Source organism: Sinocyclocheilus grahami, unplaced genomic scaffold (assembly GCF_001515645.1).
Source record: "Sinocyclocheilus grahami isolate Dianchi unplaced genomic scaffold, SAMN03320097.WGS_v1.1 scaffold299.1, whole genome shotgun sequence".
Classification (NCBI taxonomy): domain Eukaryota; kingdom Metazoa; phylum Chordata; class Actinopteri; order Cypriniformes; family Cyprinidae; genus Sinocyclocheilus; species Sinocyclocheilus grahami.
This window is the reverse complement of record NW_015505478.1, coordinates 932,070-952,287: the sequence shown is the minus strand read 5'-3', so window position 1 is coordinate 952,287 and position 20,218 is coordinate 932,070. Positions and strand designations below refer to the sequence as shown.

General features: G+C 36.1%; 1 protein-coding gene across 5 annotated transcripts in view; it reads left to right on the top strand.

Annotated features, from left to right (window-relative positions):
- Positions 1-20,218, top strand: part of LOC107601138 (fibroblast growth factor 13) — a 152,486-nt gene that overhangs the window by 127,547 nt on the left and 4,721 nt on the right. For all 5 annotated transcript variants that reach the window (XM_016293193.1, XM_016293192.1, XM_016293191.1 and 2 more), the window contains 2 exons: positions 1,988-2,091; positions 17,803-18,001. In XM_016293193.1, coding sequence (XP_016148679.1) covers positions 1,988-2,091; positions 17,803-18,001 — 303 coding nt within the window. The remainder of the gene's footprint in view (positions 1-1,987; positions 2,092-17,802; positions 18,002-20,218) is intronic.

Sequence of the window (20,218 nt, the reverse complement as noted above, 5' to 3'; positions counted from 1 at the left end):
TAATCAAGCTAAGTTTCATAACCAGTGAAATGGCTCATATCTGTTTTCCCCCCTTTCAAGAAGCTTGTGCTTTTTTCTTCCCAAGCTTATGTTCCTCAGATACTCTCAGTGTCAGGGGTGGCTGGCTGGCTGCTTCACTGTTCCCACTGGCAGAAAGAGGCTGTGTGGATGGGAGTGATTGTCAGCTTTGTGGCTTACGTGGTGACAGGGGGGACAAAGGTGTGAGGAGAGTTGGCCCAGCCAGTGGTATCAGGAAGACAGAGCCCCGCACAGCTCACTAACTCTGCTCAACAGAGAGAAAATATGTGAAAGAGACAGAGAGAAGAGTGTGAAACAGACAGAGAGAGAAAGAGAGCGCGTGTGTCTTTACAGTGTTACATTAGTGTTTTTATATACTATTATAGTATTTATTATTTTGAATAAGCTTTTATTTTTTTATTTTCAGTTATATTTATATTTATATATATATATATATATATATATAGCTTTTTTATTTTAGTTTAAGTTTTAGTTAATTTAATACTAGAGCTTTTGATACTACAACTTATTTTATTTCAGTTAGGTGACAAGCAATATTTCAACATTGTCGTTTTATTTCAGCTTTATTTCAATCAAAAAAAGTTCTAGTTTACAGTAGTGACGCTGTCTTTGTAATGTTAAATGTAATATTAAAAATTTTTCTTTTAAACGTGACATTTTATCAGAATAATGGACCATTCAAAAAAGTTTCAGAATCTTATAGCTAAAAACAACTTTCTACTAATATAATCAAGACCAAGATGGTTGAGGAAAAATAAAACCCAACAAGGGATGTCCATATTAACCGCTTAACCATTAACCGAAAGTTTTAAAAAAATTGACCGATTAATACTATCAGTTTAAACTGTTTAAAAGGTAATTTTTTTAAAGTATTGACTGATCACGGGTCGAGAGTAGTATAGGATATATGACTGACAGACCATGCTGGAGTATTTGCTGCTCAGCAGATCCTGAACTCAATTACAAATATCTGATCTTGTAAGATTAGACGTGCTCCTTTACACAGAGTGCGTGTGAACGCGAAATCGAAAGTGAACAGCGAGCCCATTCAAGAGCGATTTCACACATGTGAAAGCGGAACACACACATGTGGGAGAGGCGCGGGAGAGCGGGCGGTAATGGTCAGTTTATAAAAACTAGACACATTGTGCACTGCGGTAGGCCTGCTATTTATTTTTATGTCTGACGGAAAAAAAAAAGACTCGGTTCTTTAAGATGCATAGAAGGTTTAAGTGTGTTTTCGTTTTGTCATCTTAATGTTAATTATTTAATTGAACAATATTTAGTGTAGGCCTATTTATTTTATTCATTTTATTTGTTATTTTATTTAGTTTTTCTCTGTTCTCAGAAGTGCTGCATGTGCGGGATAATTTGACGATGTGTGAAATTCATTAATTAATTAATTCATTCATTCAACAAGTAACGGTCAGGAAAATTAACCGGAATGAACATCCCTAAACCCAACTACTTGTAGTTAGGTACACTTTGATGTTGGCTTGAAGCTTATACAGTCCATACAGTTGTTACACAAATAGACAAAGACTGTCAGATAGATGCTAGCTGGTTGCGTTCTAGAGAGTTGCTAAAGCATTTCTAGGGTGTTTGTACTGGAGTGTTAGTAATCGTTGCGGATTCTGGTGAGTCGGACGCTGTGTTGATGAAGTGTATGTGAGTGGACACTGGACAGAATGCCAGCGTGGCTGACATGATGCTGATGAGAAACGTAAGCTTGCACTCTGCATTCTCAGACTCATGTTGCTTGCATATTTTGCGTTATGCCTGTCTCTGGATGACACTTTATTAGTTGTGCAAGAATTTGCTTTGTATGTGAACACTTCAAATGGACCAGATCATGGGGTGCATTTTGGGAATGTAAAATGCTCCAGGCTTGCTTTATTTTCACTTCCCCTAACATCAAATATATGACTTTTCTTTGTTTCCTATACAGCCATGTTCAACCTCATCCCGGTTGGCTTGCGAGTGGTGGCTATCCAAGGAGTTCAGACCAAACTCTATCTGGCCATGAACAGCGAGGGCTACCTGTATACATCAGTAAGTAACTGCAACTTTCTAATGTAGATGTTTGTTTATGCATACTATACTTCACTCATTCAGCTGTTTTAAATCAAGAGGGGAAAGTCACACCAAACTGCTGCTCTCAGACCAACACCTGAGCTCTAGTCATTAACACTCACTCCACCAGCGCACCCAACTCTCATCTCCTGCCAAATCATGATATCAGACACTCCAGATAAACAGACCTCCTTGTGACCCAAGATCAAATGGTCACATAGCCTTTAAGATACGTTCCTGCTCCCGAACCCCTTACTGCGCTGAAAAAACTGTCACTCCCAAGAGTTCGGCACAGTGTTTCACAGATTTACCCATATAAACAGATGAAGCCTCCACTGTGCGCTAGTCTCACACCCTCTCTCCATATGGCATGCTGTCAGAAAATGAGTTAAGTTACAGCTGTGACAAATATCTCAAGATGTTTTCATAACCTCAGATCTACTCTCGTAGTTTAGATTATGCGCAGCCCGTCACGCTAAGTGGCGTGATTACAGGGTGGATGGCTTAGAGATGTTTGTTTACTGGCTGTGGTCGGGCCGAACTTTGCCCTCCTCACCCCCTCACAGTCCTGACCTTCCGCCTGCCTCTACCAGACGAAATGTCGGTGCTCTGGCATTCATCTTGGTTACTATGGTGATGCAGGCAAGGCAGTATGTGGGTTGTGGAAATGTACACCAGTCCCAATCATTTTGTTCAGCTTCAGCGAAAGATAGATGAGACTCTCTGCTTTCATAAGCACACATGTAATCATCCTTAATTAGCAAAATACATATGGAGGACTGCTTGTAATTGCTCTTAATGTTTAAAAGTACATGCAAAATACTATGAATCATCAATGCGTTCAGTTGTCAAGCCTTTCTCTGAAATAGGATGAGTTTTCCCAGTGCATTAATTGAGTAACATGGCTTTCATTGTAAAGATGACTAAAATCGAAATACTGAAACATTTAGAAACTTGTGAAAATATGCTGAACAGGCAGCCTACATCCCAGCATTGATTACCTGTGTGAAGACATGAATAATGCCGTAACCTACCTACCAAACTTCTGCTGCAAGACAACACCAGTCCCAATCATTTTGTTCAGCTTCAGCGAAAGATAGATGAGACTCTCTGCTTTCATAAGCACACATGTAATCATCCTTAATTAGCAAAATACATATGGAGGACTGCTTGTAATTGCTCTTAATGTTTAAAAGTACATGCAAAATACTATGAATCATCAATGCGTTCAGTTGTCAAGCATTTCTCTGAAATAGGATGAGTTTTCCCAGTGCATTAATTGAGTAACATGGCTTTCATTGTAAAGATGACTAATATCGAAATACTGAAACATTTAGAAACTTGTGAAAATATGCTGAACAGGCAGCCTACATCCCAGCATTGATTACCTGTGTGAAGACATGAATAATGCTGTAACCTACCTACCAAACTTCTGCTGCAAGACGAATGTCAGAATTTCACTATGTGGTTGGCATTACTGGAGCTCGTCTTGTCTGGCAGGAGAGAGCGGGCACAAACGAATACACAGTCTCAACAACAACAACACACTCTCTCACTCAACCTCAATCTCGAGGCTGACAGAAATCCTCCATATTATGAATAACAGTGTAATGATTGGACACTAAGCTTTGGAGAAGGATCACTGAGGAAAAAATACAGGAAGCAGATGTTGCCTGAGAAAGATTGTTATGAATCAACTAATTGAGTCCATTGACCAACTAGACAATATTAGTAAAGTTTACTATTTTCTCTAGATTTTACACAGATGCACACAGTACCAGTAAAAAGTTTAAGGTCAGTAATTTATTTAAGTGTTTGAAGGAAGTCTCTTGTGCTCACCAAGGATGCATTTACTTTATGTACAGTAAAAATAGTAATATTATGAAATATGGTAACACCTTAGTATGGGGACCAATTCTCATGATTAACTAGTTGCTTATTGGCATGAGTATTACTAGCATATTGGCTGTTTATTAGTACTTATAAAGCATATATTCTGCATACTTAATCCTACCCAACACCTAAACTTAACAACTACCTTACTAACTATTAATGAGCAGTAATTAGGAGTTTGAGGCAAAAGTCATAGTTAATAGTTAGTTAATAGTGAAAAATGGATCTTAAAATAATGTATGACCTGAAATATTATTATAATTTAAATGACCTGTTTTCTATTGTAATATATTTTAAAATGTAATTTATTCTTGTGATGCAAAACTGAATTTTCAGTAGCCATTTCTCCAGTCTTCAATGTCACATGATCCTTCAGAAATCATTCTAATATGCTGAGCTGTTTAAGAAACATTTCTTATTATTTTTAATGATGAAATCAGTTTTGTTGCTTAATATTTGTGTGGAAACTGTGGTGTATTTTTCAGGATTCAAAGGAACTGAATTCAGGATTCAGAAGAATTTATTTGAAAACAGAAATATTTTGTAACATTTTAAATGTCTTTACTGTTACTTTTGATCGGTTCAATCCATCTTTGCAAAATAAATGTATTAATTTTATTTAAAAAAAACAGTAGTGTATAGTGAAAATAAAAAAGAAAATAATAATAATAAAAAGATGTGAACCTCACTAATTTTGACACGTAAATTATTGGATGATGAGGTCGGGATGTGCAGTAGCTGTATGTGTGTGTGTTTAGTTCCCTTTTTTTGGGATATGTCAAATTAAAAATAATACAAATTTTACCATAAAAATTGCTTATTTTTCTGAAAAGAACAAAATCCTTTTCCAAATTAGTTGACTAGTCATTCAAACAACACACTAACTAGTTAATTTTGAAAATCAATATTTTTCTACATACCTAGTCCAGGAGCAGTGTTTTTCCAGCAGCTCGCTCATCCATGCTGCAAACCTGTTGCCATCGAATCTGTCCTGCGTAGTGCTGTTTTCAGGACGCTTTGGGCTGAACTCGCTCACAGCAGGTGGGAGAAAGACAAACAAGACAAGAGACTCTCACACGAAGTCTGACAAAAGCATGTAATCTGATCATAACATTAGGTGTGATACAGCTGTAACATATCCAGCAGGAGCCTTTGGGGATGATAGAGAAGCAACGGGATCTAAACACACACACATACAGCTACTGCACATCCCGACCTCAAGCACACTGTAATTCACGGCGGTTCTCTGTTCCCTCTCAGTGACTTTAATGATGTGTGCTTCAGCATCTGTAATGAAAACATATGTGCCGGAGTGCTCATTAAATTAAAGCTCTGTTCTCAACAACAGTAACATTGTGTCACCGTGTGGCATCCTGGTCGACGGCAGAAGGACGGAGGCTATATTTAACGCTTCTTTGAGTGACAGCACAGCAAGGTTCTGTAGGTGTTAATATTTTATTCTGGCTGTAACCGTTAGCCTGGAGAGTGTTAATACACATAAGTCTTTAAACATTCATCTCCATTTGCTCCCTGTATTCATTTCCATTTTAAAAGCTTTCCTTCAGTTGCATTCCATTGTAATTGTCCAATATCGAATATACAATTTTGTGAAATGTTCAATAATATGGACATGAGAGGCGATTTTTGGGTGAATGAAAGCAGAATGTGCTGATGTTATTGAGTATACTGTAGCTCTGTGAAGTAATCCAGCGCTTACACAGTGGTGGAGAGCTTTCAGCTGGCATAAGTGGTTGGTGATTATGGGTGAAGGATACTGAGTGTGTGGCATTACAGTAATCTAAACAGTATTATAAGGTCTTTTAATGATTTAATGTGCTGTAATTCTGAAATCTCTCTGTGTTCTTGTAATGTGTGTGTGTGCGCGCACTTCTGGGTTTTTTTTATCCCCCTTCACTGGCTCTTTATGTCTGCTGCTATGGAGCCACACAGCCAGCCAATCACACACCAGTGATGTTGGGAAATCCCCAATCAATACAGCGCTTACACAGTGGTGGAGAGCTTTCAGCTGGCATAAGTGGTTGGTGATTATGGGTGAAGGATACTGAGTGTGTGGTATTACAGTAATCTAAACAGTATTATAAGGTCTTTTAATGATTTAATGTGCTGTAATTCTGAAATCTCTCTGTGTTCTTGTAATGTGTGTGTGTGCGCGCACTTCTGGTTTTTTTTATCCCCCTTCACTGGCTCTTTATGTCTGCTGCTATGGAGCCACACAGCCAGCCAATCACACACCAGTGATGTTGGGAAATCCCCAATCAATGGAGATTAGGTACTGTAGTGAGTGACGTATGAGAGGTTTGAAGTGGCTCTTGTTCTGTTGGGAGGGTTTACACCTGTTTCTGTTTGTAGTTTTCATCGTAGATTTTAATTTCCCCTTGTCTGTGTTTTTCTGTATTTTGTCCTTAGTTATATATACAGTACACTACCATTCAAATGTTTTGGGGTCAGTATTTTATTTAATTTTTTTAGAAATTAATAATTTTATTTAGCAAGGATACATTAAACTGATTAAAAGACATTTAAGATGTTGCAAATGATTCTATTTCAAATACATGCCATTCTAGTCATCAAAGAATCCTGAAAAAAATGCATCACAGTTACCACAAACATGTGAAGCAGCACAACTGTTTTCAACATATTACTTGAGCACCAAATCAGCATTTTAGAATTAATATGCTGATTTAAATTAGTGTTTCAAATTTTTTCATGCTAGAAGTAAAATAAAAACTATGTAAGATACATATTTTTCTTAAGTTTAAGAATATAAATAATTAAAATGTATACAAATAAAGCAATAAATGTTCAAAAACAGCATTATTTAGCCTATCTCACATATTTTTTATTTAAAAATGACAAATTAGATTTCCATGACCATTTTGACCAATAATGCAAATTAATAATTTAATCTTTGTTTTGAATCTATTCATTAATATAGAAAATTTGGGCTGATTCATGAAAGTGAATTGAACTTTATAATCCAGTGGTGTCTGTGCCCCTCAATAAATAAAGAACCAATCAGTTAGTAGACAAACACAATGTGTACACACACAAAAGCATCCATAGTTATTACATGTGAAGCTAAAATGCATTGGAAATGGCCACATTGATTATCCACAGCTGTGCAAATATAATAAGTGTGGCCAAATTCTAAATAAACCAATGGCAAATGGAATATAGTGAATGATGTTCAATTAATTTGGTCTACTACAAGCCAAATCAACCATTACATGTCATAAAGCAGTATCCTACAATTCAGCACTTTTACTACAACACGGTCATTCAGAAGTACAGAATTAAGTCATGCTGACTCACCAGTGCAGTTCACGTTAAAGAAAAGAACTTTGCACAATAACCTTTTTTTCCTCTCTTTTGAGATCTGGCAGTCCATGAATGAATTCTTTTTCACTTGAAAGCATAGCGAGGGCGTTTAACCTCAGCTGACCCATTGCATGTAGTTGTAAAGTTTTAATTCTTTCCAAGGTTCTCTCATATGGAGCTCTCTAACCAGGTTTTCATGCACAAGAATATTACTCGAATCTGAATTTTTATTCTGTCAGTGAGCATCCAGAGAACCCTAGAAACCGCAATGCAACATGCTAAAAAAAACCATTGTGTGTTTTTGCAATCTGTGTGTTTGTGATCAGAAGGTAGAAAAGAATATATAGAAAGAGAATGCATGCATGGGTGCATCTGTATGTCTGCGTGCAAATGTAGTGTGACAGTGAGTGGGAGAGAGGAAATCAATTAAACATATCTTCTGTTCTCTGCACACTTTCTCTTTACGTTTAATAAACCAAACCACTTGATTCAATGCTAAGCTGTTTAATGGTAATACCTGTTGTTTGATCAGTGAACGCATCAAATATTAAAACAACCATGCAAATATAAATGGTTTAATCACAACATATTACAAATGATCAGTTGATCAGATGGCAGTCAGTGCACACTGGCGACGTGCAGGCTGTCCTGTGAGCTGCTCTGCAGGCGCATTTGAAGTCGAAAATCAGTTTAGTGTTAGGTCATTAAGAGCAGGCAGGGACAGGCACATCAATATTAGAAGTCCACAAATAGAGCACAGACACGGTAGCCTGCTGTAGTGGTCATAAGCGACACTGCAAGGGGACAATTCAGACCTTATAGAACACTTTCTACAAATACAGTACACGTCAATGTCCCATGCCTTCTCTTTAAAGCAGTTATATATAAATCCTGTATCTTTTGTTTTAAGAACTATTAAATATGTTCGATTAAACTGTTTTATGACAATCTGTTATTATTTAGACATTACCAAATTGCAAATACCATAGAGAATGATTAGAAAACTAAATTCCTCATGATGTTTAGTTTGTCACTAGTACCCTATTTGTTCCCTCAATGTCCCATCAACTTGTGTTTGAGTCTTGGTGACTTGATAGACTAACTAAAGAATTGAGATATATTGCAGTGGATTGTGAAATGTATTATTGTGAAATATTTTATGCTCCTCTAAAACATTTGTAGGCTTCCCAGGCTATTGGGAATATCTTTTGGGAGTGTCTTTTTAGGCACTGTTATGGAAAACTCTCATTCAGTCTGGCACCATTATGGTATATAACACCCACAGTCCAATCAAATGCTGATTAAATAAAATCAAGTCTTGTCCTACATTAATTTCTTATTTAGTATCCTGTTGCACTTTGAAATATGTCACATTACAGAAGTAAAATAGGTTTTGAACAGCAGTTCACATTAACTTGACAAGAAGCTGAAAAAGGAAAACCGTAGTCCTGTGGTATTCTTCTCGGTAAAGTTAGTGCCATTAGCAGTACGACTCTCTCATTTGAGACATCTTGAGCTTCAATGATGATTCAATTATTCAGATGGGTGGTTGAGGCAGAGGGAAGAATGAGGTACAGGTGGAGAGACCTGGTTACCAGGCATCCGTACTGCACCGAGCAGGAAGGAACAGCCTCTGACTGGAATAGATTCTGTCAGCTTCCCCATTTACTTCTTTTCCATAAATGGGATTGGAGTTGGAAGAGGGAGAGCGGGTAAAGTAATGAGACAGATGGAGAGAGGGTATGGGGAGAGGTATACTGTACAGAAGCTGAAAAAGCAAGAATCTTAGAGAAAAATGGAGAAGAGGGTGGGAGAGGCGAAAATAAATAAGGTTAGTTTTTGAAAAAGATATTGAAAGACAGAGGGAGGATCTGATGGAAGATGGATCAAGAGAGAGAAAAGCAATAAGGGAAAAATAGGATGGAAAAGAAAATATCAGATGGAGGGAGAGAGCTGAGCGGATGGCAGAAGATAGAGCACTTAGACATATATGAAGACCAAGTAAAAACACTATCTGTTTCTAGCGCACACACAAACATCTCCTCCTGCTTTTCCGTCTGGGAGGGGGAAGCCCTTTGGGAGAAGGGAGGGAGGGGCAATGCGGGATTTCCCCTGTCAGAGGAAAAGATATTAGATACGAATCAGTGAGCTGGCAACAGCATGACTGCAGCTCCTGATATAATTACACTTGGAGATAGAATCAGCTCGAACACAAAGCACTACAACACCTCAATATCTGCTCTCTTTTACTCAGCTGTTAGGAGGATAGATTAGTCATGTGGTTAGGGACAGTACAGAGAAACAGCTGGAGCCCAGGTCAAGTCACTCGCCAAAATTAATACTTGTCTAATGCAAATAAAAATTGGCTTTGAAAAGTGAGTATTTGATACTTCAGTTAATGGGTTGTTGGTCAGTTTATTATAACCTACAACATAAATACATAATTTAAACTGAATTTAAATTAAATTAATAATTCACCAAAATTTATTTATTAGCAAAACACTAAAATCAATGTTTTCATTCGGTTTCACTGAAAACGGAAACGGAAAATAAGGTTTTGTAATTACATTACATGCGGAAACACAGATGGAATTGCGGAATCCAGTCATAAAATCAGAACTTACAGTATTAGGCGGAATGTCACGGAATTTGTAAAATTTTGGATGGGTACATTAAAAGTACCCTTCACATCGACTTGCAAAATACCATTTAAATGTGAATCCTGCATGTCTCTGTGTGAATAAATGGTGCAGATGCACAGTTTCATTTACTACACACACTGTTTTAAGCCTCTGCCGCCTCAATATATGAGTATATGAACACATGAACATAATCTCTTGAACTGCTCTGAGAGTCACTTCATGAACATTTTACTGTTTCTTTTGAGTAAAACTATCGTCATATCACATAAAAACAGAAACCTAAAGGTCTTCACAATAACTCGTCAAAATAAAAGTTCGGTTTAACTTGAAGAAACCGTGACAGAAATATTACTTAATGTAATGATAGTACTGCTACTAAAAATAAAATAATTATTAAAACATTGTTTTAAAGGAATATTTACCAGAAAAAATATTTAGCAATTATTTAGCAGAAAATGTAAATACACAACACAGTATTTCAGGGGGAAAAAATAAATAAAATAATAATAAATAATTTTATAAAATACATTAATTAGAGATGCTTTTGATTTTTAATAGTTAATTAAACCATTAAAATGGAATCCAGAAAAATGATGGAAAAACACAATTTGGTATAAAAAAAGAATTTGACAAATTAAACATTTCATAGGGCCTTTTTTTGTTAAACTTTTAATAAATTGATATTTAATATTGTAAGTTTCTGATTTCAATTAATTAGATGTGCTTTTTGATTAATACAATTTTACTTACCCATTAAAACAGAGTACCAGCAAATTTAAATGGGAAAAAAACAGAAAACAGAAAAATTAAAATGGAAAAAAATGGAATTTGGAAGGAAAGAAAACCGATTTCATAGGGCCCTAGTAGAGTTCTTCAGGCAATGAGCTGCCTCTCAAACTGTTTCAGTCAATTATTTTGGCCCTCCAAAACTATTTCGGCTCAAAATTACATTTATTTATTTTTGCCATTTTGGTCGAATATTTTCAGTTGCCAAATTTTTCAGTGTATCACTAAATGAAAGTGTTTTTTTCCCATGTGGCGACAGATAGATGGAATATTCATTCTATTAAGCCAACAAAGCAACAATAAATAAACGGGGGTATACTGTAGAGCTAAATGAGAGATTAATGTAACTCGCCCCATCAGAGTGCACATTATCTGACTTTTCTTTGTTTCACTCCTCATTCTCAGCACTGCCGCAAGTATATGTGTGGAAATTAGATAAAACTGCCTCCCTCTGTTCTCCACAAGACACAGCGGGTTCCCAAAAATATCTGCTGTGTTTCTATGTACTGTATATAGTGGTTCTCCAGCGTTTTTAAATGATGCCACTGCTTGCTGCAATTTTCATCAGTGTTGGTGATAAAATGGCATGGACAATTAGGAAAATGTGTTTGCCGTTTCTGCACTGTGCACCTCTCATCTAACATACTCCATCTGGAAGCCGTGTTACAGTATGTGGTAATGCCTCTGAGATATAACAGCTCTTCTCCTTCTCTGTGTGCACGGAGGTACAAGAACATTTGTACTGTGCATGATATTGTGGTACTTTCTTGTCTTAGCCAGTGATGCTAATAGTTCTTATGTCCATTTAGAGAAAGAGTACTGTAGCATGTTGTTTACACCCACATCACATATGTGTGGACCTAGTATACCACAATTGCATGCAAAATAGAGGCTTTGTCTCTGAAATTGAACTGCACCTTGGTTATTAAATCAATACTGTTATGCACTTGTGGTAATGCATTGTGCCTCTTTGTTGATGCTGAATGGCCTTAGTCTCATGGTTCTGACAAACCATAGGAAATAATGAATTTATCTTAAAAAGCAGAGGAGGAAGATTGTGTTGAATTTCAGCATTAATAGATGAATATGATTCATTAATCTTTAAGTCAGTTGTGTCCGTTAATTGTTCCAGGACCAGCCCTTAAAGCAGCGGTCACCAATTAGTGAACCACAGTCCAGATGCGAGCCTAAGATTGGTTTCATTCGGAACACAAATAATTTTTCATACATTAGCATAATTATAAACAGTGTTTTTCTTTCTCCACATGGAGAAAGTAAGAGATATTAACACATGAAATTAGACACTAGTTACAAAAGTCTGATGCTTTTTTTCTTTTTATTGGAAATGAGAATATTATTTATTTGTTCATTTTTATAAATTACCTTCATTTTTAATTATTTTATTTATTTTTCTGTGTGTGTGTGTGTGTTTGTTTGTTTGTTTGTTTTAAGCTGCTTTGGAGCAATTATGAAATGTGCTATTCAAATACACTTACATTCAGTTTGTGCGGTCTGCAAGTTTTTTATTATTAAAAAAAAATGTTTTCAGCAAATATATATTAAATTGATCAAAAGTGATCGTAAAGACATTTATAATTTTACACGATTTCTATTTCAAATAAACACTCTTTCAAAAAATGTTGATCATAGAATCCTGGGGAAAAAACTGTTTCCACAAAAATATTAAAAATAAAAATGATTTAAAACCCTTTAACTGTCACCCGTCCCCTCTGTGGGACGCCTAAGTTTACTTCATTATATTACAATTAAATCCTAATCTAATCATTACAAACTATATATCATTGGAAAGGTCTAAGACTCCTAAATAGATATTTTACCAATGATTTTGTTGATGTAGGAAAGGTAATAGATTAATTTATGACAAGAGTGCACCTCAAAAATCGACATCGTAACAGGAGTTCTGACCTTTTGTCAAAAAAAGTCGTTGGTCACACTTTAGAAATCATCAGAAATTATATATCAATTGAAAACTTTAAATCTCAAAATTCATCCTTTGAAACCCATTTTAAAATCAAACATTGCATTACCATGAAAAGGGTACATCAATATCATGTTACAAAATGTTTTCGTTCATGAATTATAAAAATGTACGTTTGGATCATGCACTTTCATGTCTATGTTCAAAAATGTGAGTGACAGTTAAGGGGTCAAATAAAAAATGATTTCTGAAAGATCATGGGGACACTGAAGCTTGGAATAATGACTGCTGAAAATTCAGCTTTGCATCACGGGAATAAATGACATTTTAAATATATTAAAATAGAACATTTTAAATTGTGGTAATATTTCGCAATAATATTGTTTTTACATGCTTTTTGATCAATTCAACTCAGCCCTAGTGGGCATTATCTTACTGACACCTAACTTTTTCATACTGTAAATTGAATTAAATTGAGTTGTTTTTAATTCTATATAATCAGTAGTCTTGACTGTTTTGTCTTTGTAGGGTTAGAAAGGTATTTTGTCTGCCAACTTGAACATTTAAAATGAAATATGTCGAAGCTCACATTGCTTATTTAATTTCATAGCCATATACCATATTTACTATTTTAGAACCTTTATTTGTTCAAACCTTTGCTGGGAATGTCATTTAGAGAGGCATTATGTTTTTGTGTTTTATGGATATGGTGGTTAGCGTCTGCCATTTAGAGTCATTCCCGTTTCCTGCCCTCATCCTCTCAACATTTCACTCTTTTGTTTTTGTTTATTATGATAATTATGATTAATTATTCCTGATAAGATTGAATGCAATCCAGTCATTATTGAGAGCCGCTCTACATAATGTTTTTGTGCTCCATTTGGTCGTAGCTAATTATTATGACCTTCAGCTAAGACATTAACAGAATAGCTGTATACGAGGCACAAAATATAGCAGTAATTTATTTGAACTGAGAGATACAGGATGTCTGTGAGGGAGCGTTTCTTCTGACTGGAAGCATGGATGAGATGAGATGAGATGAGATGCATCCTTACTTTAAGTTCTCACCCTGACTGAACCCAACAGAGTGTCCTTACCACAGTGCTGATAGCTGACCAAAGATACATCTAACATCTTGATGATGTTTATCTCAGGTGAAGTATCGATCCCAGATCTGCCCCTGCGTGTCTGCTCGTAGGATCTCACACGTAATCAAACTTTCTCATCAGGCTGAAGAGTGCAAATCCTTTTAACGTTCACACTTCCCAACCGCTTTCTGTTTTCGGGATGTTTACGGGATGCCGCTCAGAGCTGGGCCGACAGCCTGTCCCAGAGGAGGTGCGATGTCACGGCTGGTCTGTGACATCAGGAGTGTTCCTGTCAGTGTGTGTGGGAGCTCAGTGTCTGTGTGAGTCACCCGGAGCAGAGGGACGACTCCAGCCTGTACGTTGAACATTGGAGCGCTCCTGTTGGCCCCAGGCCGGCTGGGAAACAGAGCGTCCTGTGATGAGAGTGAGAGTTCAGGACTTTTATGGATACGTGACGAAGGGACATTCTCAGCATTGCTGCTACAATAGCTGTATATCTATGTTTGTTACAAATTCCCTTTAAGGCAGCCAGTGCACTCTGTAGCTGTCTTGGTAACACACCTGAGCAGCTTTTTGCTAAGCACATAATGTACACATGTACGCTACTGTTGAAAAGTTTGGGGTCAGTAGGATATATATATATATATATATATATATGACCCCAAAGTTTTGAAAGTACTGACCCCAAAGTTTTGAACGGTAGTGTATCTCTTCATTGTAAATTGCAACAAGCAACAGGAGACTTTTTTTGAGGGCTTGCCTTGATTTCAGAAATGTGAAACATACTCTACACAGTATGTGAACAGACAAAGTATTCCAGCCTTTATTGATCATACAATTTTGTTGCGTTCTTACCGTTGCCAAAAATGGCCACCATAATCAGTGGAAAAAATGTATAAAGAGAAAGTTCAATCGAAAATAAAAATTGTATTATTTACTTATCATATATATATATATATATATATATATATATAATTTTTTTTTTTGGAAATAAATCAATACTTTTATTCAGCAAGATTCATTAAATTGATCAAAAGGGAAAATAAAGACCTTTATAATGTTAAAAAAAGATTTATTTATTGAAACAAATTATGTTCCTTTTAACTTTACATTCATCAAATATAAAGTTTGATCAAACCTCAAAGAATCTTGAAAAAAATGTATAAAGGTTTCCACAAAAATTATGAATCAAAACAACTGTTTTCAACATTGATGATAATTAAAAAATTTCATGCACCATATCCACATCCACATTTTGAAGGATCATGTGACACTGAAGTAATGGAAAATTCTGAAAATTCAGCTTTTCCATCACAGGAATAAATTATATTTTTAAATATATTAAAATAAAACAGATTTATTTTTTAAATTGCAATAATATTTCACAATATCAGCCTTGGTGAGTATGATATTTAAAAAAATAAATAAAATAAAACTTACTGATGCCAAACTTTTTTCTTTTTACTTTAAAAGTATCTATATAAGGCTGAAATCTCCAAAATGATTATGAAATCTTTTACATTTTTTCTGAATATTTTTCAAATGAATAATTTTATCATGAAGTTCGCAAATCATGCTTAAGAACAATCACAGCCAAACAGAAGATATTTCATGTTTAATAGAGTTATGTTGCACTAGATTTCAGACCAACGAGCTTTCACTGGAGCGGTTCAGCACAATGCTGGAGACCTCAAGCTGTTTTTAAAATGTCTTGATTAACAAACTCAGATTTAGACGGAAGAGATTTTAGCATCTCATGTCTGGTTAGCTTATGCTTGATTGTCACAGATACTGAAATTGTAGCCACAATATTTATGTGCAAACACACTTATGTCAATTCATGGAGGTAGCGAGATGAAATAACATCATTTGCTGTTATTTAATCTGTTGTCTCCTGTATAAATCTCAAACCTGCTGTAGATTTTCCTTTTAAGTGCATCAAGCTCTCAGAGCTGAAACACTGAACACTTTCCCCTAGTGATGTTTGCAGAGCGACACAAAGATTATTTACCGTTTCTTTCTTCCCTTGGCTCTGATGAAAAACATCATTTGATTTACAGCTCTCTCTGTAATATTTCCACATCATTTGCCACACCAAACAGTAAAGCCACAAGACCCTGAGGTTCTGTAATCCATTTTAACAGAGCCGTTCAGTTACTGCAACAGCAGCCCAAAGGCTCGGCGTGGATATTAATCTAACCTCTTCTAATGACTTTCTGTTTGCATTTACTTCGCTCCTGCATTTAAATAGATGGATATGGTACGAGCACATGGATTTGAAAAATCAAGCATTATAAATCCATATGTATATAATATTATCAATATGAGTCTTAAATGCATTTTTTACCAGGATTGTACATGCACTTCTTCAGAGTGATGTAAGAAATATGTTACGTTTCAGCCAGTTAAGTTTTGCGTGGTTCACCATGCCTGGACTAGCTGGTATATAAGCAGGAAGTGTGGATCCATGAGCAGTGGGTGTGTTGTTGTGGCTTTGCATAGGCATTGATTTATTTCGAATGATTTATTGGGCAGGCGAATGAGCTAGACACCTCTTGAAAAGCAATTAGTTAGCCAGATGACATGCAGAATAACGTAAATTGCTGTTGCTCCATGCACTGTCTCTGATCTTTTCACCCTCTTACACCGTTTGCAATATCCTAACAAAGCACATAGTCAATACAGGATCAAGCCAAGTGGGAGGTGAATGTTTATAATGACTCAATGAAGTGCGCACGGTGTACTCGCACACATTCAGTACGGACCGGATCCATAGACCGAGCTGAAGAGCCATCCATCCCCAAACTCCATTAGCATGTTTATACAACACTGCAACATAGATTGCTTTTGGAAGTGCTAATGAGAGGATGCATATAACAGAAGAGTTAGGATTATTAAGGGGGAAAAGCAGATAAAAGGGGAAGTAGTTATGTGAGGAGGATGGCAGAGGGACAAAAATGCAAAAGTGTTTTTTATTTAACAGTTGTTTTTTGATTAAGGCGAGACACTGCAGGCAAAATCAGTTTTTTAAGCACCTGGCAATTTTGAGATTTTTGGCTTTTTGGCTTGTTATTAATTTTTTTTTGTTCTAGAAATGTATGCAAATTAGTGAATATATAATAAGATGACGCCTTATTTGCATATTTAAACATAACATTTCAGAAAACATGAAATACAAACAAATGTTTTTTATTCTTAATGTATTCAGTCAAATTTGTAAGTATGGTGATATCTATTAGTGGTTTTTTACCCTATTCACCTGGGGTGTCTCGCCTTAATTTAAAGTAGAGTTGCAAAATAATGATTGTTTTTTTTTTCAGTATTGTTTTAATACCATTGAGATGCCACAATGGTGTAGTTTTATTAATATTTTTTAAAATACATTTTCCATTTATATTTAAAATGTAAAGTTTTATTAATGTTTTATGTTATGTTTTTGTAATTTTTTTATTTGCCAATATAGTTTTTATTGATTTTATCTAAATTTTAGTTTTTTTTTTTTCTTGTTTTATCTCAGTTTTATTTATTTTAGTACATTAAGTTAAACTAAATGAAAGCAAGTGAAAGATGTCTTTAATTCTACATGAAATAAAATATTCTTTGTATATTTTATTTCAGTTAATTTATTTTATAAAAAATATTTTTTTGTTGGTTTTAGTTTTAGTTAATTATAATAACCATGATTTTCAAACAGATTTTCCTCCTTCCCCCTCATCTGCCATTGGTTGGACAGACAGATAGTCCCACCCCAAAACTCAAGCCATTGGTTGATGTTGTTATATGTTTTATACTTTTGCAGGGATATCGGTCTATAAAATGGCTTATAGTTGTCTTTGCATAATAACCTGAGAAATACAATTATTTTACAGTTACTCTCTAGACACTGCTTTTGCGTATATTTGTATCACCATATTACTTCTTACTATCCATTGTGTCACGTAAAGGATTTGAAATTTCAAACCTCATCTTGCATCTTTTTTCTCATCCCTCCTTTGCCCTTCAGGAACACTTCACACCAGAGTGCAAGTTTAAGGAGTCAGTGTTTGAGAACTATTACGTGACGTACTCCTCCATGATCTATAGACAGCAGCAGTCGGGCAGGGGCTGGTACCTAGGCCTGAACAAGGAAGGAGAGATCATGAAGGGCAACCATGTGAAAAAGAACAAGCCCGCTGCACACTTCCTCCCCAAGCCTTTGAAAGGTAAGTCACTACCTCAACACACTATGTAGTCACTCTTATTGCTATTGACGCAGTTAAGTTGCTGTATAAAATTATTTTTGAAAGTCAGTATCCAGCTCTAAAACATTTAATCGACTAAAAATGAGTGCAAGCTCTATAAAAAGCTTCTCATAATCATGAATGCCTGGAAAAGACATTTGTTAGTTTGTGGGAACCCTGATGATTCATCTACCGGACAGGAAATATAACACAAGGCATCTGTTGTATATTGTACCTTTTTTGTCAAATTGGAATTCCATTATATGTGCCCCAATGAAAGCTCTAAACTACAAGCTCTGAACCTGTGAGCACACAATGCCCTTCCATTGTCCCTCCACCGCTGTTCTCTCCATGCGTCTGAGGGGAACGCTGGTCTCAGGCTCTTTGCTGAGATGATGAGGTGTGGATAGTGGAGTCCGTAAGGAGCGCTGCAGACGCCAGCACAATCAGACAGTTTAAAGCGTTGTCTGTGGCAGAAGGCTCTGGAATGATAAAGCAGCTTTTGACAGCAAACAGCGCTGTACCCTTCCATCCAGGCCAAGGCAGCCATCTCAGAGCAGAACACAACAGAGCTTTGTGCAATTGTCAAAGTTCCTTGTGGCTTTCATCTGCCGGCTGCATATTTTCTTGTCAGCGAACACAGAGAGAGTGCGCTCTAAGCACAAATCCAAACTCTGTGGAAGTTTTTTGTTGTTGTTTTTGTTGCTTTGGAAAAAGAATGAATGAAAGCTTACATTTTAAACCATTAAGAGACTCTACGCATAAATATTACATTTATTCCTGAGCATGTGCCAATTTCAAGGTAAACATTTCATTTTATTGCTTTTAGATTGACTTTTAATGCCTTGCTCGTCATTTAGCAAAGACGCATAATTAGGATTTCTCTCTTAATGAAGATGAGGCGGTTCTCCAAACTATGAGCTGCTTTGTTTTTATGTTAAGCAGTAACTTATCAAATGACTCATGCTGCACAAATGAGTTTTTGAACATAATGTCTGATAATGTCATGCAATTCAGCTACTTAAAAAAATCAGTAACGCTTTTCATTGCTTAAAGAATTAAAACAAGGTCTTTTATTTGATTATAATTAAAAATGGAGGCTTAGCAGCTGAGGAACATTTTGTTCTCAAAGAAAATGCCTTAGCCCTTGAAAATGCATTTCCTTTTTCTAAAGAGGCCTGTAGTGTGGTGAGAGGATAATGGTGAGTGTTGGTAATGTAAGAGACAGCAGGAGTAATGCATTAGCTTGGAAGGACAGTCTGGTGCTACTGGCTCCACACTGCATTCACTGTTGAGATGCTTTACTAGAGCTGATTTCAGAGGCCAGTGCACAGCCATTGAGTGAGATTTATGCTTAAAAAAGATGAAATAGTCAAGTCACCTTTATTTATATAGCGCTTTTAACTATACAGATTGTGTCAAAGCAACTGAACAGCATTAATTAGGAAAATAGTGTCAATAATGCAAAATGACAATAGTAAACACAAATTTTTCAGTTAAAGACAGTTCATCATTGAATTCAGTGATGTCAACATCCAGCTCAGTTTAAATAATATCATGTCAACGATATCGCTGGAAATGAAGTGTCCCCAACTAAGCAAGCCAGAGGCGACAGCGGCAAGGAACCAAAACTCCATCGGTGACAGAATGGAGAAAAAACCTTGGGAGGCCAGTTCTCCTCTGACCAGACGAACCAGCAGTACGGAAAAATCAATTTAAGATGTAATAAAACAGACGATGAATAATATTAACAGCAATTATTATATGATACAATCAAACTTATAGCAAATAGCAATGTAAAATACACCTATTCAAGATACATTCTCTGAATAAAAGTCCCAAGCAAGTTGCTTCTCAAGTAAATGCTGTCTTGTTTTAAGGATGTTTACTGGGAAGTAGGGCTGCACGATAAATCGCATGTGATATTTAATGCGCATCTTGTCAGAAAGCCGGTTCTGTAATCAGCGGTAAATCTCCATCACCTGCGGGCTTTCACATGGAGCAGCATTAACTACACAGAGCCGTTATCGCGCGAATACACTCTTAAAAATATAGGTGCTTCAAAAGGTTCTTCAAGCGATGCCATAGAAGAACCATTTTTGGTTCCACAAAGAACCATTCAGTCAAAGGTTCTTTAAAGAACCATCTCTTTCTTACCTTTTTATAATCTGAAGAACCTTCTTTCGCCACAAAGAACCT